The following is a 27,063-nucleotide window of genomic DNA, read 5'->3' as shown; positions in this document are numbered from 1 at the left end:
GTACGTACATAACCGACCAATCTTGGACTTTATTTTGCATGCAGGTAAGGTACACCTACAGACATAACTGTGGACATTCAGTTCTTTTTATTTAGATCATGGCAATTTTTTGGTCAGAGCGCCCTCTAGTTTTGTGGAGAATCATGTTCATTTGGAATGCTCTGATTGGATGGAAGTTCAAGCCTAGCAAGGTGTGATAGAATTGGCCTGTTATGTTCAGATTCAAATAAGCATGAACCACTAATTTGACAGGGAAGTGATACTTATAATGCAGCAAGCTGTTCTAATTGCTGTTGTGGTAGAGTTTTTCTATTTTCCTGTCAAATGCATTTATTGGTCCACTGAAAAATGAAAATAATGTTCCCTGTAACTTAGACTCTTATTGATCAAGGCATTTTAAAAATCATGGGTGTTAACTCCCCTCAAGTTATGACCCGTTGTCCCCTACAGAATAATGGTTGCATCTAATATTAAAATAAAGATGGCGGAGTATAGCGTTGATTCATCTCGTTCTACTCTGGATTACTTGGAGTCAATAAAGATCCTAGAAAGTTAGTATTTATATGCCTGTGTGTTTTTTGTTTGTTTGTTTTTTCACTGTCTTTGACTTTCCCAGTATGTTTGTTGCTGTTGACAACAATTCAGTCCTCTGCCAGGCTTCAGTCAATGTTTTTCTTCACTACCTACCCAACTCCTCGTCGGGCACTATGTAGCTGGTGTGGTATATTTATCACAGACAGTAGGGCAATTGTCACATTTAGTGCTCCAAGAAAATATTCTCTGTCCATGTGTATTTATATAAATAGATGCAGTTTCTTTGGCTTGAATAACGATCACTGGCTTCGTACATACAGGTATACTGGTTTACCTGTTTCTAGTTGAAATATAGCCAATCTTATTAACCAAGACAGTTGGACATTTGCCACATGTCACAACACTCATTTCCAAGTGCCATAGCTTGAAACAAGTAGTCAAATCTGATATTGGCTGGAGCTTTAGTTTATATGGACATGGTAAATGAATGGCAAACTAGATGGTCAGAAAGTAATAAAAATAATCACAGCTTTACTCCACCCACCCCACTATGAAGTAAAAGGCTGTTTATAAGGCCATGTATGATGGTTTCATTTTTCTTATGGAAAACAATTTTAATTAAAAACTTCTATGCTCCTGTACCCAACCGTGGGGGTTCATCACACTAAACAACAGGTGTCACTATTACTAAGATAAATGTACTTTTTTTTCATTAAAATTACTGAATGCTTATACATATGTACTAAAACGTTAGTTAACATTTAATATCAGGCAATGCATTGGTTCATTACCCTGGCTACGTGTTAAAATGGTTATGAATTCATTTTGGATAAGTACGTACATAACCGACCAATCTTGGACTTTATTTCAATATGTTGGTCAGGGTTCAGACCCTGTGTATTTTTCGGTGGGTACCGTTTAATTTCATTACCCTGGCTACGTGTTAAAATGGTTATGAATTCACTCTGGATAAGTACGTACATAACCGACCAATCTTGGACTTTAATTCAATGTGTTGGTCAGGGTTCTGACCCTGTGTATTTTTCGGTGGGTACCGTTTAATTTCATTACCCTGGCTACGTGTTAAAATGGGTCTGAAGTCACTCTGGATAAGTACGTACATAACCGACCAATCTTGGACTTTATTTCAATGTGTTGGTCAGGGTTCTGACCCTGTGTATTTTTCGGTGGGTACCGTTTAATTTCATTACCCTGGCTACGTGTTAAAATGGTTATGAATTCATTTTGGATAAGTACGTACATAACCGACCAATCTTGGACTTTATATTTCAATGTGTTGGTCAGGGTTCTGACCCTGTGTATTTTTCGGTGGGTACCGTTTAATTTCATTACCCTGGCTACGTGTTAAAATGGTTATGAATTCATTTTGGATAAGTACGTACATAACCGACCAATCTTGGACTTTATTTCAATATGTTGGTCAGGGTTCTGACCCTGTGTATTTTTCGGTGGGTACCGTTTAATTTCATTACCCTGGCTACGTGTTAAAATGGTTATGAATTCATTTTGGATAAGTACGTACATAACCGACCAATCTTGGACTTTATTTCAATATGTTGGTCAGGGTTCTGACCCTGTGTATTTTTCGGTGGGTACCGTTTAATTTCATTACCCTGGCTACGTGTTAAAATGGGTCTGAAGTCACTCTGGATAAGTACGTACATAACCGACCAATCTTGGACTTTATTTTGCATGCAGGTAAGGTACACCTACAGACATAACTGTGGACATTCAGTTCTTTTTATTTAGATCATGGCAATTTTTTGGTCAGAGCGCCCTCTAGTTTTGTGGAGAATCATGTTCATTTGGAATGCTCTGATTGGATGGAAGTTCAAGCCTAGCAAGGTGTGATAGAATTGGCCTGTTATGTTCAGATTCAAATAAGCATGAACCACTAATTTGACAGGGAAGTGATACTTATAATGCAGCAAGCTGTTCTAATTGCTGTTGTGGTAGAGTTTTTCTATTTTCCTGTCAAATGCATTTATTGGTCCACTGAAAAATGAAAATAATGTTCCCTGTAACTTAGACTCTTATTGATCAAGGCATTTTAAAAATCATGGGTGTTAACTCCCCTCAAGTTATGACCCGTTGTCCCCTACAGAATAATGGTTGCATCTAATATTAAAATAAAGATGGCGGAGTATAGCGTTGATTCATCTCGTTCTACTCTGGATTACTTGGAGTCAATAAAGATCCTAGAAAGTTAGTATTTATATGCCTGTGTGTTTTTTGTTTGTTTGTTTTTTCACTGTCTTTGACTTTCCCAGTATGTTTGTTGCTGTTGACAACAATTCAGTCCTCTGCCAGGCTTCAGTCAATGTTTTTCTTCACTACCTACCCAACTCCTCGTCGGGCACTATGTAGCTGGTGTGGTATATTTATCACAGACAGTAGGGCAATTGTCACATTTAGTGCTCCAAGAAAATATTCTCTGTCCATGTGTATTTATATAAATAGATGCAGTTTCTTTGGCTTGAATAACGATCACTGGCTTCGTACATACAGGTATACTGGTTTACCTGTTTCTAGTTGAAATATAGCCAATCTTATTAACCAAGACAGTTGGACATTTGCCACATGTCACAACACTCATTTCCAAGTGCCATAGCTTGAAACAAGTAGTCAAATCTGATATTGGCTGGAGCTTTAGTTTATATGGACATGGTAAATGAATGGCAAACTAGATGGTCAGAAAGTAATAAAAATAATCACAGCTTTACTCCACCCACCCCACTATGAAGTAAAAGGCTGTTTATAAGGCCATGTATGATGGTTTCATTTTTCTTATGGAAAACAATTTTAATTAAAAACTTCTATGCTCCTGTACCCAACCGTGGGGGTTCATCACACTAAACAACAGGTGTCACTATTACTAAGATAAATGTACTTTTTTTTCATTAAAATTACTGAATGCTTATACATATGTACTAAAACGTTAGTTAACATTTAATATCAGGCAATGCATTGGTTCATTACCCTGGCTACGTGTTAAAATGGTTATGAATTCATTTTGGATAAGTACGTACATAACCGACCAATCTTGGACTTTATTTCAATATGTTGGTCAGGGTTCAGACCCTGTGTATTTTTCGGTGGGTACCGTTTAATTTCATTACCCTGGCTACGTGTTAAAATGGTTATGAATTCACTCTGGATAAGTACGTACATAACCGACCAATCTTGGACTTTAATTCAATGTGTTGGTCAGGGTTCTGACCCTGTGTATTTTTCGGTGGGTACCGTTTAATTTCATTACCCTGGCTACGTGTTAAAATGGGTCTGAAGTCACTCTGGATAAGTACGTACATAACCGACCAATCTTGGACTTTATTTCAATGTGTTGGTCAGGGTTCTGACCCTGTGTATTTTTCGGTGGGTACCGTTTAATTTCATTACCCTGGCTACGTGTTAAAATGGTTATGAATTCATTTTGGATAAGTACGTACATAACCGACCAATCTTGGACTTTATATTTCAATGTGTTGGTCAGGGTTCTGACCCTGTGTATTTTTCGGTGGGTACCGTTTAATTTCATTACCCTGGCTACGTGTTAAAATGGTTATGAATTCATTTTGGATAAGTACGTACATAACCGACCAATCTTGGACTTTATTTCAATATGTTGGTCAGGGTTCTGACCCTGTGTATTTTTCGGTGGGTACCGTTTAATTTCATTACCCTGGCTACGTGTTAAAATGGTTATGAATTCATTTTGGATAAGTACGTACATAACCGACCAATCTTGGACTTTATTTCAATATGTTGGTCAGGGTTCTGACCCTGTGTATTTTTCGGTGGGTACCGTTTAATTTCATTACCCTGGCTACGTGTTAAAATGGTTATGAATTCATTTTGGATAAGTACGTACATAACCGACCAATCTTGGACTTTATTTCAATATGTTGGTCAGGGTTCTGACCCTGTGTATTTTTCGGTGGGTACCGTTTAATTTCATTACCCTGGCTACGTGTTAAAATGGTTATGAATTCATTTTGGATAAGTACGTACATAACCGACCAATCTTGGACTTTATTTCAATATGTTGGTCAGGGTTCTGACCCTGTGTATTTTTCGGTGGGTACCGTTTAATTTCATTACCCTGGCTACGTGTTAAAATGGGTCTGAAGTCACTCTGGATAAGTACGTACATAACCGACCAATCTTGGACTTTATTTTGCATGCAGGTAAGGTACACCTACAGACATAACTGTGGACATTCAGTTCTTTTTATTTAGATCATGGCAATTTTTTGGTCAGAGCGCCCTCTAGTTTTGTGGAGAATCATGTTCATTTGGAATGCTCTGATTGGATGGAAGTTCAAGCCTAGCAAGGTGTGATAGAATTGGCCTGTTATGTTCAGATTCAAATAAGCATGAACCACTAATTTGACAGGGAAGTGATACTTATAATGCAGCAAGCTGTTCTAATTGCTGTTGTGGTAGAGTTTTTCTATTTTCCTGTCAAATGCATTTATTGGTCCACTGAAAAATGAAAATAATGTTCCCTGTAACTTAGACTCTTATTGATCAAGGCATTTTAAAAATCATGGGTGTTAACTCCCCTCAAGTTATGACCCGTTGTCCCCTACAGAATAATGGTTGCATCTAATATTAAAATAAAGATGGCGGAGTATAGCGTTGATTCATCTCGTTCTACTCTGGATTACTTGGAGTCAATAAAGATCCTAGAAAGTTAGTATTTATATGCCTGTGTGTTTTTTGTTTGTTTGTTTTTTCACTGTCTTTGACTTTCCCAGTATGTTTGTTGCTGTTGACAACAATTCAGTCCTCTGCCAGGCTTCAGTCAATGTTTTTCTTCACTACCTACCCAACTCCTCGTCGGGCACTATGTAGCTGGTGTGGTATATTTATCACAGACAGTAGGGCAATTGTCACATTTAGTGCTCCAAGAAAATATTCTCTGTCCATGTGTATTTATATAAATAGATGCAGTTTCTTTGGCTTGAATAACGATCACTGGCTTCGTACATACAGGTATACTGGTTTACCTGTTTCTAGTTGAAATATAGCCAATCTTATTAACCAAGACAGTTGGACATTTGCCACATGTCACAACACTCATTTCCAAGTGCCATAGCTTGAAACAAGTAGTCAAATCTGATATTGGCTGGAGCTTTAGTTTATATGGACATGGTAAATGAATGGCAAACTAGATGGTCAGAAAGTAATAAAAATAATCACAGCTTTACTCCACCCACCCCACTATGAAGTAAAAGGCTGTTTATAAGGCCATGTATGATGGTTTCATTTTTCTTATGGAAAACAATTTTAATTAAAAACTTCTATGCTCCTGTACCCAACCGTGGGGGTTCATCACACTAAACAACAGGTGTCACTATTACTAAGATAAATGTACTTTTTTTTCATTAAAATTACTGAATGCTTATACATATGTACTAAAACGTTAGTTAACATTTAATATCAGGCAATGCATTGGTTCATTACCCTGGCTACGTGTTAAAATGGTTATGAATTCATTTTGGATAAGTACGTACATAACCGACCAATCTTGGACTTTATTTCAATATGTTGGTCAGGGTTCAGACCCTGTGTATTTTTCGGTGGGTACCGTTTAATTTCATTACCCTGGCTACGTGTTAAAATGGTTATGAATTCACTCTGGATAAGTACGTACATAACCGACCAATCTTGGACTTTAATTCAATGTGTTGGTCAGGGTTCTGACCCTGTGTATTTTTCGGTGGGTACCGTTTAATTTCATTACCCTGGCTACGTGTTAAAATGGGTCTGAAGTCACTCTGGATAAGTACGTACATAACCGACCAATCTTGGACTTTATTTCAATGTGTTGGTCAGGGTTCTGACCCTGTGTATTTTTCGGTGGGTACCGTTTAATTTCATTACCCTGGCTACGTGTTAAAATGGTTATGAATTCATTTTGGATAAGTACGTACATAACCGACCAATCTTGGACTTTATATTTCAATGTGTTGGTCAGGGTTCTGACCCTGTGTATTTTTCGGTGGGTACCGTTTAATTTCATTACCCTGGCTACGTGTTAAAATGGTTATGAATTCATTTTGGATAAGTACGTACATAACCGACCAATCTTGGACTTTATTTCAATATGTTGGTCAGGGTTCTGACCCTGTGTATTTTTCGGTGGGTACCGTTTAATTTCATTACCCTGGCTACGTGTTAAAATGGTTATGAATTCATTTTGGATAAGTACGTACATAACCGACCAATCTTGGACTTTATTTCAATATGTTGGTCAGGGTTCTGACCCTGTGTATTTTTCGGTGGGTACCGTTTAATTTCATTACCCTGGCTACGTGTTAAAATGGTTATGAATTCATTTTGGATAAGTACGTACATAACCGACCAATCTTGGACTTTATTTCAATATGTTGGTCAGGGTTCTGACCCTGTGTATTTTTCGGTGGGTACCGTTTAATTTCATTACCCTGGCTACGTGTTAAAATGGTTATGAATTCATTTTGGATAAGTACGTACATAACCGACCAATCTTGGACTTTATTTCAATATGTTGGTCAGGGTTCTGACCCTGTGTATTTTTCGGTGGGTACCGTTTAATTTCATTACCCTGGCTACGTGTTAAAATGGGTCTGAAGTCACTCTGGATAAGTACGTACATAACCGACCAATCTTGGACTTTATTTTGCATGCAGGTAAGGTACACCTACAGACATAACTGTGGACATTCAGTTCTTTTTATTTAGATCATGGCAATTTTTTGGTCAGAGCGCCCTCTAGTTTTGTGGAGAATCATGTTCATTTGGAATGCTCTGATTGGATGGAAGTTCAAGCCTAGCAAGGTGTGATAGAATTGGCCTGTTATGTTCAGATTCAAATAAGCATGAACCACTAATTTGACAGGGAAGTGATACTTATAATGCAGCAAGCTGTTCTAATTGCTGTTGTGGTAGAGTTTTTCTATTTTCCTGTCAAATGCATTTATTGGTCCACTGAAAAATGAAAATAATGTTCCCTGTAACTTAGACTCTTATTGATCAAGGCATTTTAAAAATCATGGGTGTTAACTCCCCTCAAGTTATGACCCGTTGTCCCCTACAGAATAATGGTTGCATCTAATATTAAAATAAAGATGGCGGAGTATAGCGTTGATTCATCTCGTTCTACTCTGGATTACTTGGAGTCAATAAAGATCCTAGAAAGTTAGTATTTATATGCCTGTGTGTTTTTTGTTTGTTTGTTTTTTCACTGTCTTTGACTTTCCCAGTATGTTTGTTGCTGTTGACAACAATTCAGTCCTCTGCCAGGCTTCAGTCAATGTTTTTCTTCACTACCTACCCAACTCCTCGTCGGGCACTATGTAGCTGGTGTGGTATATTTATCACAGACAGTAGGGCAATTGTCACATTTAGTGCTCCAAGAAAATATTCTCTGTCCATGTGTATTTATATAAATAGATGCAGTTTCTTTGGCTTGAATAACGATCACTGGCTTCGTACATACAGGTATACTGGTTTACCTGTTTCTAGTTGAAATATAGCCAATCTTATTAACCAAGACAGTTGGACATTTGCCACATGTCACAACACTCATTTCCAAGTGCCATAGCTTGAAACAAGTAGTCAAATCTGATATTGGCTGGAGCTTTAGTTTATATGGACATGGTAAATGAATGGCAAACTAGATGGTCAGAAAGTAATAAAAATAATCACAGCTTTACTCCACCCACCCCACTATGAAGTAAAAGGCTGTTTATAAGGCCATGTATGATGGTTTCATTTTTCTTATGGAAAACAATTTTAATTAAAAACTTCTATGCTCCTGTACCCAACCGTGGGGGTTCATCACACTAAACAACAGGTGTCACTATTACTAAGATAAATGTACTTTTTTTTCATTAAAATTACTGAATGCTTATACATATGTACTAAAACGTTAGTTAACATTTAATATCAGGCAATGCATTGGTTCATTACCCTGGCTACGTGTTAAAATGGTTATGAATTCATTTTGGATAAGTACGTACATAACCGACCAATCTTGGACTTTATTTCAATATGTTGGTCAGGGTTCAGACCCTGTGTATTTTTCGGTGGGTACCGTTTAATTTCATTACCCTGGCTACGTGTTAAAATGGTTATGAATTCACTCTGGATAAGTACGTACATAACCGACCAATCTTGGACTTTAATTCAATGTGTTGGTCAGGGTTCTGACCCTGTGTATTTTTCGGTGGGTACCGTTTAATTTCATTACCCTGGCTACGTGTTAAAATGGGTCTGAAGTCACTCTGGATAAGTACGTACATAACCGACCAATCTTGGACTTTATTTCAATGTGTTGGTCAGGGTTCTGACCCTGTGTATTTTTCGGTGGGTACCGTTTAATTTCATTACCCTGGCTACGTGTTAAAATGGTTATGAATTCATTTTGGATAAGTACGTACATAACCGACCAATCTTGGACTTTATATTTCAATGTGTTGGTCAGGGTTCTGACCCTGTGTATTTTTCGGTGGGTACCGTTTAATTTCATTACCCTGGCTACGTGTTAAAATGGTTATGAATTCATTTTGGATAAGTACGTACATAACCGACCAATCTTGGACTTTATTTCAATATGTTGGTCAGGGTTCTGACCCTGTGTATTTTTCGGTGGGTACCGTTTAATTTCATTACCCTGGCTACGTGTTAAAATGGTTATGAATTCATTTTGGATAAGTACGTACATAACCGACCAATCTTGGACTTTATATTTCAATGTGTTGGTCAGGGTTCTGACCCTGTGTATTTTTCGGTGGGTACCGTTTAATTTCATTACCCTGGCTACGTGTTAAAATGGTTATGAATTCATTTTGGATAAGTACGTACATAACCGACCAATCTTGGACTTTATTTCAATATGTTGGTCAGGGTTCTGACCCTGTGTATTTTTCGGTGGGTACCGTTTAATTTCATTACCCTGGCTACGTGTTAAAATGGTTATGAATTCATTTTGGATAAGTACGTACATAACCGACCAATCTTGGACTTTATTTCAATATGTTGGTCAGGGTTCTGACCCTGTGTATTTTTCGGTGGGTACCGTTTAATTTCATTACCCTGGCTACGTGTTAAAATGGGTCTGAAGTCACTCTGGATAAGTACGTACATAACCGACCAATCTTGGACTTTATTTTGCATGCAGGTAAGGTACACCTACAGACATAACTGTGGACATTCAGTTCTTTTTATTTAGATCATGGCAATTTTTTGGTCAGAGCGCCCTCTAGTTTTGTGGAGAATCATGTTCATTTGGAATGCTCTGATTGGATGGAAGTTCAAGCCTAGCAAGGTGTGATAGAATTGGCCTGTTATGTTCAGATTCAAATAAGCATGAACCACTAATTTGACAGGGAAGTGATACTTATAATGCAGCAAGCTGTTCTAATTGCTGTTGTGGTAGAGTTTTTCTATTTTCCTGTCAAATGCATTTATTGGTCCACTGAAAAATGAAAATAATGTTCCCTGTAACTTAGACTCTTATTGATCAAGGCATTTTAAAAATCATGGGTGTTAACTCCCCTCAAGTTATGACCCGTTGTCCCCTACAGAATAATGGTTGCATCTAATATTAAAATAAAGATGGCGGAGTATAGCGTTGATTCATCTCGTTCTACTCTGGATTACTTGGAGTCAATAAAGATCCTAGAAAGTTAGTATTTATATGCCTGTGTGTTTTTTGTTTGTTTGTTTTTTCACTGTCTTTGACTTTCCCAGTATGTTTGTTGCTGTTGACAACAATTCAGTCCTCTGCCAGGCTTCAGTCAATGTTTTTCTTCACTACCTACCCAACTCCTCGTCGGGCACTATGTAGCTGGTGTGGTATATTTATCACAGACAGTAGGGCAATTGTCACATTTAGTGCTCCAAGAAAATATTCTCTGTCCATGTGTATTTATATAAATAGATGCAGTTTCTTTGGCTTGAATAACGATCACTGGCTTCGTACATACAGGTATACTGGTTTACCTGTTTCTAGTTGAAATATAGCCAATCTTATTAACCAAGACAGTTGGACATTTGCCACATGTCACAACACTCATTTCCAAGTGCCATAGCTTGAAACAAGTAGTCAAATCTGATATTGGCTGGAGCTTTAGTTTATATGGACATGGTAAATGAATGGCAAACTAGATGGTCAGAAAGTAATAAAAATAATCACAGCTTTACTCCACCCACCCCACTATGAAGTAAAAGGCTGTTTATAAGGCCATGTATGATGGTTTCATTTTTCTTATGGAAAACAATTTTAATTAAAAACTTCTATGCTCCTGTACCCAACCGTGGGGGTTCATCACACTAAACAACAGGTGTCACTATTACTAAGATAAATGTACTTTTTTTTCATTAAAATTACTGAATGCTTATACATATGTACTAAAACGTTAGTTAACATTTAATATCAGGCAATGCATTGGTTCATTACCCTGGCTACGTGTTAAAATGGTTATGAATTCATTTTGGATAAGTACGTACATAACCGACCAATCTTGGACTTTATTTCAATATGTTGGTCAGGGTTCAGACCCTGTGTATTTTTCGGTGGGTACCGTTTAATTTCATTACCCTGGCTACGTGTTAAAATGGTTATGAATTCACTCTGGATAAGTACGTACATAACCGACCAATCTTGGACTTTAATTCAATGTGTTGGTCAGGGTTCTGACCCTGTGTATTTTTCGGTGGGTACCGTTTAATTTCATTACCCTGGCTACGTGTTAAAATGGGTCTGAAGTCACTCTGGATAAGTACGTACATAACCGACCAATCTTGGACTTTATTTCAATGTGTTGGTCAGGGTTCTGACCCTGTGTATTTTTCGGTGGGTACCGTTTAATTTCATTACCCTGGCTACGTGTTAAAATGGTTATGAATTCATTTTGGATAAGTACGTACATAACCGACCAATCTTGGACTTTATATTTCAATGTGTTGGTCAGGGTTCTGACCCTGTGTATTTTTCGGTGGGTACCGTTTAATTTCATTACCCTGGCTACGTGTTAAAATGGTTATGAATTCATTTTGGATAAGTACGTACATAACCGACCAATCTTGGACTTTATTTCAATATGTTGGTCAGGGTTCTGACCCTGTGTATTTTTCGGTGGGTACCGTTTAATTTCATTACCCTGGCTACGTGTTAAAATGGTTATGAATTCATTTTGGATAAGTACGTACATAACCGACCAATCTTGGACTTTATTTCAATATGTTGGTCAGGGTTCTGACCCTGTGTATTTTTCGGTGGGTACCGTTTAATTTCATTACCCTGGCTACGTGTTAAAATGGGTCTGAAGTCACTCTGGATAAGTACGTACATAACCGACCAATCTTGGACTTTATTTTGCATGCAGGTAAGGTACACCTACAGACATAACTGTGGACATTCAGTTCTTTTTATTTAGATCATGGCAATTTTTTGGTCAGAGCGCCCTCTAGTTTTGTGGAGAATCATGTTCATTTGGAATGCTCTGATTGGATGGAAGTTCAAGCCTAGCAAGGTGTGATAGAATTGGCCTGTTATGTTCAGATTCAAATAAGCATGAACCACTAATTTGACAGGGAAGTGATACTTATAATGCAGCAAGCTGTTCTAATTGCTGTTGTGGTAGAGTTTTTCTATTTTCCTGTCAAATGCATTTATTGGTCCACTGAAAAATGAAAATAATGTTCCCTGTAACTTAGACTCTTATTGATCAAGGCATTTTAAAAATCATGGGTGTTAACTCCCCTCAAGTTATGACCCGTTGTCCCCTACAGAATAATGGTTGCATCTAATATTAAAATAAAGATGGCGGAGTATAGCGTTGATTCATCTCGTTCTACTCTGGATTACTTGGAGTCAATAAAGATCCTAGAAAGTTAGTATTTATATGCCTGTGTGTTTTTTGTTTGTTTGTTTTTTCACTGTCTTTGACTTTCCCAGTATGTTTGTTGCTGTTGACAACAATTCAGTCCTCTGCCAGGCTTCAGTCAATGTTTTTCTTCACTACCTACCCAACTCCTCGTCGGGCACTATGTAGCTGGTGTGGTATATTTATCACAGACAGTAGGGCAATTGTCACATTTAGTGCTCCAAGAAAATATTCTCTGTCCATGTGTATTTATATAAATAGATGCAGTTTCTTTGGCTTGAATAACGATCACTGGCTTCGTACATACAGGTATACTGGTTTACCTGTTTCTAGTTGAAATATAGCCAATCTTATTAACCAAGACAGTTGGACATTTGCCACATGTCACAACACTCATTTCCAAGTGCCATAGCTTGAAACAAGTAGTCAAATCTGATATTGGCTGGAGCTTTAGTTTATATGGACATGGTAAATGAATGGCAAACTAGATGGTCAGAAAGTAATAAAAATAATCACAGCTTTACTCCACCCACCCCACTATGAAGTAAAAGGCTGTTTATAAGGCCATGTATGATGGTTTCATTTTTCTTATGGAAAACAATTTTAATTAAAAACTTCTATGCTCCTGTACCCAACCGTGGGGGTTCATCACACTAAACAACAGGTGTCACTATTACTAAGATAAATGTACTTTTTTTTCATTAAAATTACTGAATGCTTATACATATGTACTAAAACGTTAGTTAACATTTAATATCAGGCAATGCATTGGTTCATTACCCTGGCTACGTGTTAAAATGGTTATGAATTCATTTTGGATAAGTACGTACATAACCGACCAATCTTGGACTTTATTTCAATATGTTGGTCAGGGTTCAGACCCTGTGTATTTTTCGGTGGGTACCGTTTAATTTCATTACCCTGGCTACGTGTTAAAATGGTTATGAATTCACTCTGGATAAGTACGTACATAACCGACCAATCTTGGACTTTAATTCAATGTGTTGGTCAGGGTTCTGACCCTGTGTATTTTTCGGTGGGTACCGTTTAATTTCATTACCCTGGCTACGTGTTAAAATGGGTCTGAAGTCACTCTGGATAAGTACGTACATAACCGACCAATCTTGGACTTTATTTCAATGTGTTGGTCAGGGTTCTGACCCTGTGTATTTTTCGGTGGGTACCGTTTAATTTCATTACCCTGGCTACGTGTTAAAATGGTTATGAATTCATTTTGGATAAGTACGTACATAACCGACCAATCTTGGACTTTATATTTCAATGTGTTGGTCAGGGTTCTGACCCTGTGTATTTTTCGGTGGGTACCGTTTAATTTCATTACCCTGGCTACGTGTTAAAATGGTTATGAATTCATTTTGGATAAGTACGTACATAACCGACCAATCTTGGACTTTATTTCAATATGTTGGTCAGGGTTCTGACCCTGTGTATTTTTCGGTGGGTACCGTTTAATTTCATTACCCTGGCTACGTGTTAAAATGGTTATGAATTCATTTTGGATAAGTACGTACATAACCGACCAATCTTGGACTTTATTTCAATATGTTGGTCAGGGTTCTGACCCTGTGTATTTTTCGGTGGGTACCGTTTAATTTCATTACCCTGGCTACGTGTTAAAATGGTTATGAATTCATTTTGGATAAGTACGTACATAACCGACCAATCTTGGACTTTATTTCAATATGTTGGTCAGGGTTCTGACCCTGTGTATTTTTCGGTGGGTACCGTTTAATTTCATTACCCTGGCTACGTGTTAAAATGGTTATGAATTCATTTTGGATAAGTACGTACATAACCGACCAATCTTGGACTTTATTTCAATATGTTGGTCAGGGTTCTGACCCTGTGTATTTTTCGGTGGGTACCGTTTAATTTCATTACCCTGGCTACGTGTTAAAATGGGTCTGAAGTCACTCTGGATAAGTACGTACATAACCGACCAATCTTGGACTTTATTTTGCATGCAGGTAAGGTACACCTACAGACATAACTGTGGACATTCAGTTCTTTTTATTTAGATCATGGCAATTTTTTGGTCAGAGCGCCCTCTAGTTTTGTGGAGAATCATGTTCATTTGGAATGCTCTGATTGGATGGAAGTTCAAGCCTAGCAAGGTGTGATAGAATTGGCCTGTTATGTTCAGATTCAAATAAGCATGAACCACTAATTTGACAGGGAAGTGATACTTATAATGCAGCAAGCTGTTCTAATTGCTGTTGTGGTAGAGTTTTTCTATTTTCCTGTCAAATGCATTTATTGGTCCACTGAAAAATGAAAATAATGTTCCCTGTAACTTAGACTCTTATTGATCAAGGCATTTTAAAAATCATGGGTGTTAACTCCCCTCAAGTTATGACCCGTTGTCCCCTACAGAATAATGGTTGCATCTAATATTAAAATAAAGATGGCGGAGTATAGCGTTGATTCATCTCGTTCTACTCTGGATTACTTGGAGTCAATAAAGATCCTAGAAAGTTAGTATTTATATGCCTGTGTGTTTTTTGTTTGTTTGTTTTTTCACTGTCTTTGACTTTCCCAGTATGTTTGTTGCTGTTGACAACAATTCAGTCCTCTGCCAGGCTTCAGTCAATGTTTTTCTTCACTACCTACCCAACTCCTCGTCGGGCACTATGTAGCTGGTGTGGTATATTTATCACAGACAGTAGGGCAATTGTCACATTTAGTGCTCCAAGAAAATATTCTCTGTCCATGTGTATTTATATAAATAGATGCAGTTTCTTTGGCTTGAATAACGATCACTGGCTTCGTACATACAGGTATACTGGTTTACCTGTTTCTAGTTGAAATATAGCCAATCTTATTAACCAAGACAGTTGGACATTTGCCACATGTCACAACACTCATTTCCAAGTGCCATAGCTTGAAACAAGTAGTCAAATCTGATATTGGCTGGAGCTTTAGTTTATATGGACATGGTAAATGAATGGCAAACTAGATGGTCAGAAAGTAATAAAAATAATCACAGCTTTACTCCACCCACCCCACTATGAAGTAAAAGGCTGTTTATAAGGCCATGTATGATGGTTTCATTTTTCTTATGGAAAACAATTTTAATTAAAAACTTCTATGCTCCTGTACCCAACCGTGGGGGTTCATCACACTAAACAACAGGTGTCACTATTACTAAGATAAATGTACTTTTTTTTCATTAAAATTACTGATATATATATATATTTTTTTTTTTTTTTTTGCAGGCCTGTTAGAATGGCAGCTGCTGAACAGTTTTATATCATGGCTACCAAGTGTTCCATGGGACATAGGCCTTTGGTCTTCTTTATTACACTTTGTTTTACAGTTTTACAGGTTTGTTATATAAGAAAATTTGATCATTCTATTTACTTTTGAAAAATTGAGTAAATCGAACAAATCTAGACTTATATGAGAACATAGTGAGAGAAAAGCAAATCAGTTAACCATCTTGGATTTCATCTTGTTTTTCGTCCTGTTAAGGTAGTTGATACCTGCTAAGTTTATTACAGAGTATTGCATACTAACCCCTTTGGTTAATGAAATTTAAATTTCATAAACAAATGGGATAATTGCCAATTATCATATATACTGGTTAAATAAAATCGAAATAACAGTGGATAGCTCCCGTAGGGGGCGTCCTTCCCCTGTCATCTGATTTGCATACTTCCATTTTTAACCACGAGATTGATTCACGGTTGAAATTTGGGCTTGCCAAAATATCATTGTTTTTGCGGTGGAAATACATTGTTACCACCCATCAACACAGCCACCGAACTATTAGTGTGTCAGGAAGCTCTTGTGGACATCAAGAACTTCGTACTTAGTCACCTTGAGTAAAAAATTGTAGTTTTAGTAACGAAACTCAAAAGCCCGCCTTCAGTTTCAAGATGGCGGAAAATATGGATACCGGAGAGTTGAACACCGTTCATCCCAGCACTTCGGATTCAAACACTTTCGGATGAAAGTGTGAAGAGTGCCATATATCGATGCTCACTTACGATGATCACCGTATTTGCATTCCATGTGGCAGAAAATGTAATGGGCACATCAACTGCGGTGTTTGCTTCGCCTGGCCGATAGAAACTTGGAACTGGGATTCCCGCCTACGCAAGTCAACGGGAAAATCAGGAAAGAAGAAATCCAAAAAACGTCATTTGGAGGAGTCTTCGGTTTCATCGGTACCTACCAACACTGAGGACGAACTATTGGCAGACGAACCCAACCAAAAACGTCCAAAGGAGACTGACAATGAGCAAAGTGTTATAGCTCATTTACAGAACAAGGTGGATCTACTGACCAGAAAAATTAGAAGGATGTCGGGAACCGTGTGCAAATGTAAGCTCCACCCATCAACACCTCCTACTTATTATGTTAATCATATGTCACTCATTTAAGTTTACTAATTAATATTCATAGTGTTATTGTTATATAAGCATTGTACATTGTACTTGAATTTGAGTGCTTCGTTAGAATAAAGCGTTGTGATAACCAACTCCACTTCACGCCTTTGTTGGCCATTCTCTTCTCTCAACGGACCCTATCTCAAGTGCGTAAGCACATTGTAAAGTTTTGGAAAACCCAGTAGACGAAGAGGTACCACCAAAAGCATGGAGTGTCAGCGCTCTCCAGGCGGAAAAGAAAAAATCCTACACAACAGTGGTGCGAGAAAATGTTGAAGATGCACTGGCTGAGGCAGGCGTGATTTTTTCTACTGAAGATGCTACAAGCAACGCGGGGAGGCCGGCTCGTCGAAAACCACAACAGCGAGTGGTACCGACAAGGAGGACCCCGAATTCAAAATCCGATCCGATGCTATCATGAAAGGTGCGGTTATGGTCAAGAAAATCTTACCTCTACCGATTCCACCGATGGCGGACGCCCCACGTTTCTCGATCGGTTTGTCTACACTGCCGAATAAGGACACTTTTGCGACTTCAGCAATGCTACCGTGGTCTCCCCGACACAACGCGTGATCAGAGGAGGCAAATGGGATCATGAAGTTACCGAGAAAACCGCTACAGCCACCAAGGACGACTTCTTGGGGACTAACCGGGACGATTGGAGCAGACGCTACCAAAAAGTTATACCGCCCGCTGATGAGTGGAAAACACCGGTCGGTACCGACGCCAGCCTGCACGAACGACCTCTCAGCGTACAACCACCAGAACTGGAGCCATGCGTCCGGGAAATGGTCGCCGAAGGAAGTATAACGAAACATCCACTCGGCAAACCACAAGTTTACATCCCGTATTGCCTGTCCCAGTCAACGCTATGTAGATTGGAAAACAACGTTTGGGACACTTCTCTTGCATTAAGCCATAGAGAATTTTTCACTACTACTACACAAATTCAGTTAGCGAAATTCAAAACAGGCAACATCACCAAGGATGAACTGTTCAGCACATTAGAGCCGCTGTTGGTCGCTACTAACGTCGTCGACGCTGACATAATACAGAGTCATCTCCAGTTACGAGCGAATATTCAACACTCTCGCCGTGCAGCAGTTTGGTCCGCTATGCTAAAGACAGCCGCCAACACTGAAATCAAGAACGAATTGGCGACGATCGATTTCAGAGGGACCAAATTATTCGACGGAAAACTCAGCGCTGTGAATTCTAAGTTGGATGAGAAAGCAGTGGCAAAAGTTAACCGTGTGATGATCGAAGGCGCCTTTAAAGCCAAGCAAGCCGCTAATAACAAGCAGAGCATCGCGACCAAGGCGAAGCCAGTTAACCAAGCTACTACGGGTCAGCCCAAGGGAAACGCAAAGGCAAACCCGAATCGGGCAAAAGGAAAAAGTGGAGACCAGCAGCGACAGAATAAACAATTCTCGAAACAGACTGGTAACACTAAAAAGTCTTCCTGACTATACGTCAGCAAATATGGTAATGTATCAAAACAAGGTGCGATTAAACATGTCAAATATTACTCATGTCTCCGAGTATTTTTGTCAAACAAATCAAACCACAGATCCCCTTACACATATACCACTTGCATTAAACGATTCGGTTCAGTGCCCAGGTCGGCGGGAACCAAGTCGTGCAAAACATCGTGCATTAAGCGATTTTATTCAGTGCCCAGGATGGCGGGAACTCAATCGTGCACAACAAAAACACGGTCGGCCGCACCTCAGGTCAGTGGGCGATCGTATAAACAAACAACCGGCCGAATGCGTGGACCTAGGGAGAATGACGCATCGACCGGTGAAAAAACAGAAACCCGTAAGGCAGAGTCCCTACTCCCCTCCAGGTTGGAAAAAAAGGGGGGGAAGGACGTTAAACGGGGATATAACGCCGCATTCACTCCAGGGGGAAATGGAGAAATCGGCGATGTCAATGTATACCGCCACAAGCGACCGAGGGTTGGTGAGTCCCTCGACGCCGGTGGCACTGCGTCTGCAGAAATGTATTCCCCAGTGGAAAGAAACGATAAACGATCCGTATGTGATATCGATAATAACACACGGGTATCGAATACCGTTGATAAAAGAACCGAAATGCGAAAAAAGTCAACAATACTGAAAGAAAGCGTGGAAATACTATTCGAATAAAAGGTATACCCGAAAAATTCTTTCATCTCGAGGTTATTTCCCGTCAAGAAATCCAACGGTGGGTACAGGCTGGTGCTGGATTTAAAGGAGTTGAACAAAATTGTGAAGAAAGAAACGTTCAAAATGTTAACTCCGGCACTAGTGAGAGCGTCAATTCAAAAAGGGGACTGGATGACGTCCCTCGACTTGATTGACGCTTACCTGCACATACCAATACACACAGAAAGCAGGCGCTTGTTACGATTCGTGGTGTACGGTGTAACGTATCAGTACACCGTCCTACCTTTCGGCCTGACGTCAGCCCCACTTCTGTTTACAAAAGTTCTACGCACAGTGGTGGCGTTACTGCACAAGAACGCAGCAGACGTCAACCCCTACTTAGACGACTGGCTGATAAAAAGTCAAAATCGGAACCTGATTTGTCAATCAACCGAGCGGACTGTCAGTCTACTGCTAAAGCTAGGTTTTCTGATAAATATGGAAAAATCAGAATTAATACCGACGCAGAAAATAGTCTTTCTGGGCATGGAACTGGATGCGGAGAAAGGCATGATCCGACCAGCCCAGCACAGAATCGACAATGTACAAAAAATGATACAATCATTTCTAAAACAAAAATAAGCCACACTACGCCAGGTAATGCGACTAGTGGGGATGTTAACTTCGATGAGGGGCTTAGTACCGAGAGCGGCACTACAGTCCAGACCGATCCAACGCCTAGTGTTAGACGCACAGTTAAAAATGTGACTATCAAAGGACGGGATAAAATACGAAAAACCGGTACTGTTCACACCGGCCTTTCTGGAATCACTTCCGTGGTGGGGCAACCTCAAGAACCTCACGGCGGGGATTCCCATGGACAAGGCGAAACCGACAGTAACGTTGGTGACGAACGCATCCATGACGGGCTGGGGAGGGCACTGCATGGACAGGATTGCACCCGGTCAGTGGAACGAAAAACAATGGAAATTTCACATAAACCGACTGGAAATGCTAGCGGTGCAGTTCTCCCTGCAATCCTTCAAAAAAGCGGTAAAAAACCGGGCCGTGTTAATAAGATCCGACAATCAGACTGTAGTAGCTTACCTCAACAAGGAAGGGGGAACGAAATCACAGTCGTTAAACGACCATGCTGTAGCAGTGCTAAAGTGGTGTGCACAAAACAAAGTCGAGCTGATGTGCAAACATATACCGGGAGTCCAAAACGGTGTAGCGGACTCGCTATCCCGGGGGAAACCCTACGACGACACAGAATGGGAGCTGTCACAGACGGCAGTAAACCTAGTGTTCGACATGTGGGGGGAACCCCAGGTAGATCTGTTTGCAACACCGGAAAACAAAAAACGTCCCGTTTTTGTGACGCGTTATCCGGACAAACAGTCACTGACGTGGGACGCACTTCAGATGGAGTGGGGCGGAATGTTCAGTTACGCATTCCCACCATTTCCATTGATCCACCGAACGTTACAAAAACTGGAACAATCGGAGAACTCGCACATGATTCTAGTGGCACCGAACTGGCCGTCTCAGACTTGGTTTCCGTTACTGCTGTCTCTGCTAACGGACCATCCGAGAAGCCTGCCACAAGAAATCACGTTGACACAACCCGTCTGTTATACACCAACCAACCCGGAGCTGTACCAACTTCAAGTGTGGAAACTAAGTATCCAGCAATTTAGAATTGCGCAAGGGTTTTCAAGCCAAGTGTCGCAAACAACGACGGCCGGGCTTAGGGATTCCTCAAATGGATTGTATCAATACCACTGGGAAAAATTTCGTAATTGGTGTCTTGCAGGGGATATACATCCACTCTATCCCTCTTTGCCCCAAGTAGCGGAGTTTTTTTCTTATTTGATCAACGAAACAAAGTTGAAACCGGGGACAGTAGAAAACTATAAATCGGCGATCAACTCTGTACTCAAACTAAGCCTAGGCAAAAACATTTCGGATGACCCGACAATCTCCGATCTGTTCAAGGGCTTTATTACACAGGCGGGCCCCATTGAGAGGTACAAAGCACCTGCATGGAGCTTGTCAGTAGTCCTTGAAGCGCTATGACAATTCCCATACGAACCGAAGGAATTGGCGTCACTACAGGACTGGACGAAAAAGACTGTTTTTCTGCTAGCACTCGCTTCAGGGAGGCGAGTTAGCAAAATACACGCTCTGTCATTTGAAGACAATTTTACGGTGTTTTATCCCGATAAAGCGATTTTAATGACATCAGTAAAATTCAGAGGAAAAAATCAGAAACTGCACGAGACGGCGACTCCGATCGTTATCCCGGCACTGAGCAATATTTCCAATGAAAAACAAGACAGAATTCTTTGTCCGGTACGTGCGCTAGCTTATTATAAGAAACGTACTTCCGGGGTCAGAAGGGGTCAAAGGTCGATGTTCGTTTGTTACCAAAAAGGTAAACAAAGCTCAGCGGCGTCGAAATTCACGTTAGCGAGATGGGTAAAAGAGACAGTTTACCACGCTTATAGTGATAAGTATTTGAGCACAGAGGCAGGCAAAGTCACTGCCAAGATGCATGACTTAAGAGGCATAGGTAATACACTGGCATTTGCTAGCGGAGCTTCTTTAGCCCAGGTGCTAGCAGCCGGGTCCTGGAAAACTAGCAACACTTTTCTCTCTTATTACCTGAAAGACCTAGCGGCCGAGTCACAGGGCCTACACTCGTTAGGCTACCTAGTGACAGGCCAAGTTGTAACGAAACAATAGGGCATGTAACTTCCCGCAACTGCAAGAATTATTCAGTTAGCGGGAGTTATACAGTTAGGGGGATGGAATTTTTTCAATTCCATAATCAGGTGGGGTAGTATTTATCTGCCAAGAGATATTCTCTGGTAATCTGTCCCATTTGTTTATGAAATTAAAATTTCATTAACCAAAGGGGTTAGTATGCAATACTCTGTAATAAACTTTTAAAACTAGCGCCGAAGGCGCATATTAGTTTTTATGTTTATATAAGAGATTGCATACTTACCTTCCCACCCAAAACCACCCCAGATAAATAGCTACGAATCAATATCGTGGTCAAAAAGATCTGGAAGTATGCAAATCAGATGACAGGGGAAGGACGCCCCCTACGGGAGCTATCCACTGTTATTTCGATTTTATTTAACCAGTATATATGATAATTGGCAATTATCCCATTTGTTTATGAAATTAAAATTTCATTAACCAAAGGTAAGTATGCAATCTCTTATATAAACATAAAAACTAATATGCGCCTTCGGCGCTAGTTTTAAAAGATTGTCAGAATGGGGGATAGCCTATACATGTATATCTTAGATATTTTATTCATGCAAATTTATGCTCATTTCAGTCGGTCCTTAGAGCCTTGCCACATACCGGGGGTAGTATGAATACCAATAAATATATCATATTGCTCTTTTTGTGTAGGATGCCACTGCTTTTAAAGACAAATAATTATTTAAAAAACAAAGTACTGTATTTGCTTTATTATTGCACTTTTATTGGGAATGCACTTCTAATAAAGTAATTGTAGTATTAACAAGAGTTGATAGTCTATTTATAGTCTATAGTTGATAGTTCATCTTGGGTCGTATTGATTTTGATTCTTGGTTACAGTCTTGTGTTACAGTCTTCCACGTGTAAAAAGTTTGGCAATCTAAAAAAAAAACTTTTGAGGGGATTTTGATCAAATTTAGTACATAGTACCTTGGGGTAATATGCAAACATGAATAGTTTGAGGGCCAAGTCCATGCATATTAAGTAGTTAATTTGCATATTAATTATCTCATTTCATCCTGTTGATGTAAAATCTCAATAATTTCCGAGTGGATTTTGATCAAATTTAGTAAATAAATACCTTGGGGTAATGTGCTTTGCAAAGTTTAACTTTGATTGTTTATTAGTCCCCGTTCGGACGAAGTCCGAAAACAGGACTATTAATTTAGGTTCGTTCCTTCTGTACTTCCATCCGAAGCTATATCTCGGACACCCATTGACAAATTTCATTCAAACTTTACATGAACACAATACATAATGTCTTACACATGCACGTCAAGTTGCTTTATGATCAGAGCAAAAATGGCCGACTGGCGGCCATTTTGGATGTAAAATTTGCTATTTCTGATACCTAAACGTGTCCGCAGCAGTTTCTCAGAGATGACTAGGCCGATTGGGATCAAAGTTGTTATGATGATCTCACATATTGAGTTATAGGTGCACGTCATATTTTTTCCGTTATTCGAACAAATATGACTGACTGGCGGCCATCTTGTTTTTCATGGTACCCATACTACTTTCTCTTGAATGCAGTGAACGTTTCTCTTTGAATTTTGTACGAAGATAGTATACCAAGGGATACATTTGTACCAACATTATTTTTGTAATTTGATTCAATATGGCTGACCGACGCCCAAATTTCCTGTAAAAACGTTAAATTGTCATTTTTTACATGTCCAGAGCTGTTTCTCAGAGATAAATAGGCCACCACATTATTTTTGACTCCCGTGTGCGAAGCACAAAAGGGAGTCTTTGCAGTTACCCTGTCTGTATGTATGTATGTATGTCACTTTTTTTGTTCCACCGTTATCTCAAGAACCACTAATCAAATTTTCGTGAAACTTGGTACATAGATGCTCTGGGATAATGCGCAGAGTTGATTAGGTTTTGGTAAAAATATATGAATATTAATTCCCTAATTTGTATGATAATTAGCTGATTTTTAGCTGTTCCATGACTGTTCCACTGATATATGAAGAACCACTCATTGGATTTTGATGAAACTTGGCACATGGATGCTCTGAACTAATGCACAGATTTGATTTGTTTTGGGTAAAAATCTATGAATATTAAATACCTAATTTGCATGATAATTAACTGATTTTAAGCTGTCCCATGACTGTTCCACTGATATTTGAAGAACCACTCATTGGATTTTGATGAAACTTGGCACATGGATGCTCTGATCTAATGCGCAGATTTCATTAGTTTTGGGTAAAAATCTGTTTATATTAATTACCTAATTTGCATAATGATTAATCAATTTTCGGCTTTTCCACTGATATCTCAAGTACTAATCATAACATTTCAATAAAACTTGGTACATAGATGTCATATGAGACTGCACAGACTTGATAGTTTTTAGGGTAATATCAGTACATATTAATTACCTAATTTGCATAATTAATTAATTTTCAGCTATTGATATTTCAAGTAGTAATGAACACATTTCAATGAAACATGGTACATAGTTACTTGAGGACTGTGCAGAGACCTAATTAGTTTTTGGAGAAATATTTGTGCATATTAATCACCTTATTAGCATAATTAGTTAATTTTCAGCCCTTCACCTGATGTCTCAAGTACTAATCATCACATTTCAATGAGACTTGCGACATAGATCTTCTAGGACTATGCAGAGACCTGATTAATTTTAGGATAAATTATTGTGCATATTAACTACTAATTTGCTTAATTAGTTAATTTGTCCTAAGAACCACTCATTGAATTTTAATGAAACTTTTAAAGAGTACTCATCACATTTCAAAGAACCTACATGTGTAGGACTATACACCATATTAGTTTTGGTAAATATTTATGCTTCTTAATCACCTAATTAACATAATTAATTAATTAATACTGATATCTCAAGTATTGATCATCACATTTCAATAAAACTTGGTACATAAATGCTCTAGGACAATAGACAGCCTGATTAATTTTGGGTTAAAATCTGTTCATATTAATTCTCTTAATTAGCACAATAATTAATAATTTGTTGGTTCTAATCACATTTCAATGAAACTTGGTACATTGTGCAGACCTTATTAGTTTTACACTTAAATCTGTTCATATTAGTTACCTTATTTGCATAATTAGTTTTCTGCATTTCCAATAAATAGCTCAAGTTAAAGTAATTTTGAATTAATTTTGAATGTGTCTCCAATACTCTCAGCACACGGGAGTTCTTTCTAAGCTTTCTTTGATTGTCATTCAATTCAATATGACCGGACAATGCCCAATTTTCATGTAAAAGTGCTAAATCATAGTTTTTACATGTCCAGAGCTGTTTCTCCGAGATGACTAGGCCAATTTGGATCAAAGTTGGTATGATGATCATACATATTGGGTTATAGTTGCATGTCATATTTTTTCTGTGATTCAAACTAATATGGCTGACTGGTGGCCATTTTGTTTCTCATGATACCCATGCCTACTTTCCCATGAATGCAATGAGCATTCCTGTTTAAATTTTGTACAAAGACAGTATACCAATAGATACATGAACATCATTTTTGACTTCCGTGTGCAAAGCACAAAAGGGAGTCTTTGCAGCTACCCTGTCTGTATGTATGTATGTCTGTATGAATGTATGTCACTTTTTTTGTTCCACTGTTATCTCAAGAACCACTAATCAAATGTTGATGAAACTTGGTACACAGATGCTTTGGGATAATGCGCAGAGTTGATTAGGTTTTGGTAAAAATCCATGAATATTAATTACCTAATTTGCATAATAATTAGCTGATTTTTATATGTTCCATGACTGTTCCGCTGATATCTGAAGAACCACTCATTGGATTTTGATGAAACTTGGCACATGGATGGTCTGAACTAATGCGCAGATTCATGTATGTAAATGTGACGAAATGAGCGTAGTGCGAGTGGTTAGTGCTAGTAGCACTAATCCGAAAAAGTACTACATCTAGTGCTAAAATGGCACTAGATCTAGTGCTAAAATGTGCACAGTGTGAGTGGCATTGTTATCGTATTGTCAACGACGTCGAATAATAGGAGGGGCATCAACAACCACTTTCATATGCAAAGTACAAACAGTGTAAAACATCGGCAATATGCGCGAGATGTCCATAATAATACTTTCTTTATATAATACCGGATTCTGTCATAAATTCGCCCATCCGAAAAATCGCCCTGGCGATTTCACGGCTGATGGGCGCTTATTTGGGGTTTACAATTTAAAAAAATAATTATTAAATATTTTGGGGGGACATTTTCATTGTATCCAACTACACAGACTTTCTACGCCGTCAGTTGGGCCACCCAAGACGAAAGAAACTATTGCAGAATTGACAATAATTAATTATTCTTGCTGAATTAAAAAGTAGACCACCTGTAATGTCATTACAGTGTCGCCCAGTGTCATTTTTCAAATATATTTGTTTTTATTTTATTGGTAACAAATGTATATTTTAAACGACGTTTCTAATAAAAACGCGCACAACTGCATTGCATAGCAGCAATCGATCCCGGCAAGCGATCACAGATGCTCAATCCGGACATACTACGTTTCACAAACATTGATTATTACTCAGTAGTGATTATAATAACGCACAAAAAATAAATTCGTTGATTGTTATAAAATTCAAATAAAATTCAACTTAGTTTCCTCGTAAGCAAATGGTTCCGATCGCATATAAACGCTCGATGCGGTAGGGTATCCGCCATGTTTCTCTTGCATGAGTTGAGCTAATCGCTAATTAACCAATCAAAATGCTGGATGATGCCAACGCGTTCAAATCACCATAGCTCATTTAAATATGTTAATGTTGAATGCAACGCGGAAGAGATTTGCCGATGTTGTAGTACGCTCATTTGGCTTGGATTTTGATGGGAACATGGCATGATTTTTTTTAAATAACAAAATAGTTGTTTTCAAAGATGAACTTAGCATAAGAAGAATAATTTAACATTGTTTACAGTGATAACAGCTCTCTGTCCAAACGGAGCTCATGCTAGTCACAATAAACACGCTCTTGAATTTAGGTGTCAGGAACGATTGAAATGTCCGATAAATTAGGACAAAATATTTTTAAAAAAATTAAAAACTGCCGAAAAATCGCCCTGGACGATTTCTTGGTCCCATTTTTTTTAACGCGACCATACACTGGGTTTGTTTAGCTGTGAAGGGTTAAAATACGTATTTCACAACCGGAAATTCAACAGACGAACTTGTTACTGCATATGTTTTAATTAGTAGCAACTGTAACAAGAACAAGATTTCGAGAGTCTACAACAAAAAATCCTAAGGGCTCCTAAAAAATATTATTGCAGAGAAAGTGTCTAGACAT

General features: G+C 38.7%; 1 protein-coding gene across 5 annotated transcripts in view; it reads left to right on the top strand.

Annotated features, from left to right (window-relative positions):
* The window catches only part of LOC100379061 (ubiquitin carboxyl-terminal hydrolase 9X-like), a 213,458-nt gene that overhangs the window by 115,335 nt on the left and 71,060 nt on the right, over positions 1-27,063 (top strand). For all 5 annotated transcript variants that reach the window (XM_085498322.1, XM_085498316.1, XM_085498319.1 and 2 more), the window contains one exon: positions 15,669-15,777. In XM_085498322.1, coding sequence (XP_085354448.1) covers positions 15,669-15,777 — 109 coding nt within the window. The remainder of the gene's footprint in view (positions 1-15,668; positions 15,778-27,063) is intronic.

The sequence above is a fragment of the Saccoglossus kowalevskii genome, chromosome 1 (assembly GCF_978046115.1).
Source record: "Saccoglossus kowalevskii chromosome 1, keSacKowa6.1, whole genome shotgun sequence".
NCBI classification, from domain to species: domain Eukaryota; kingdom Metazoa; phylum Hemichordata; class Enteropneusta; family Harrimaniidae; genus Saccoglossus; species Saccoglossus kowalevskii.
The sequence above is the reverse complement of the archived record's forward strand: the minus strand, read 5'-3'. Positions and strand labels throughout refer to the sequence as shown.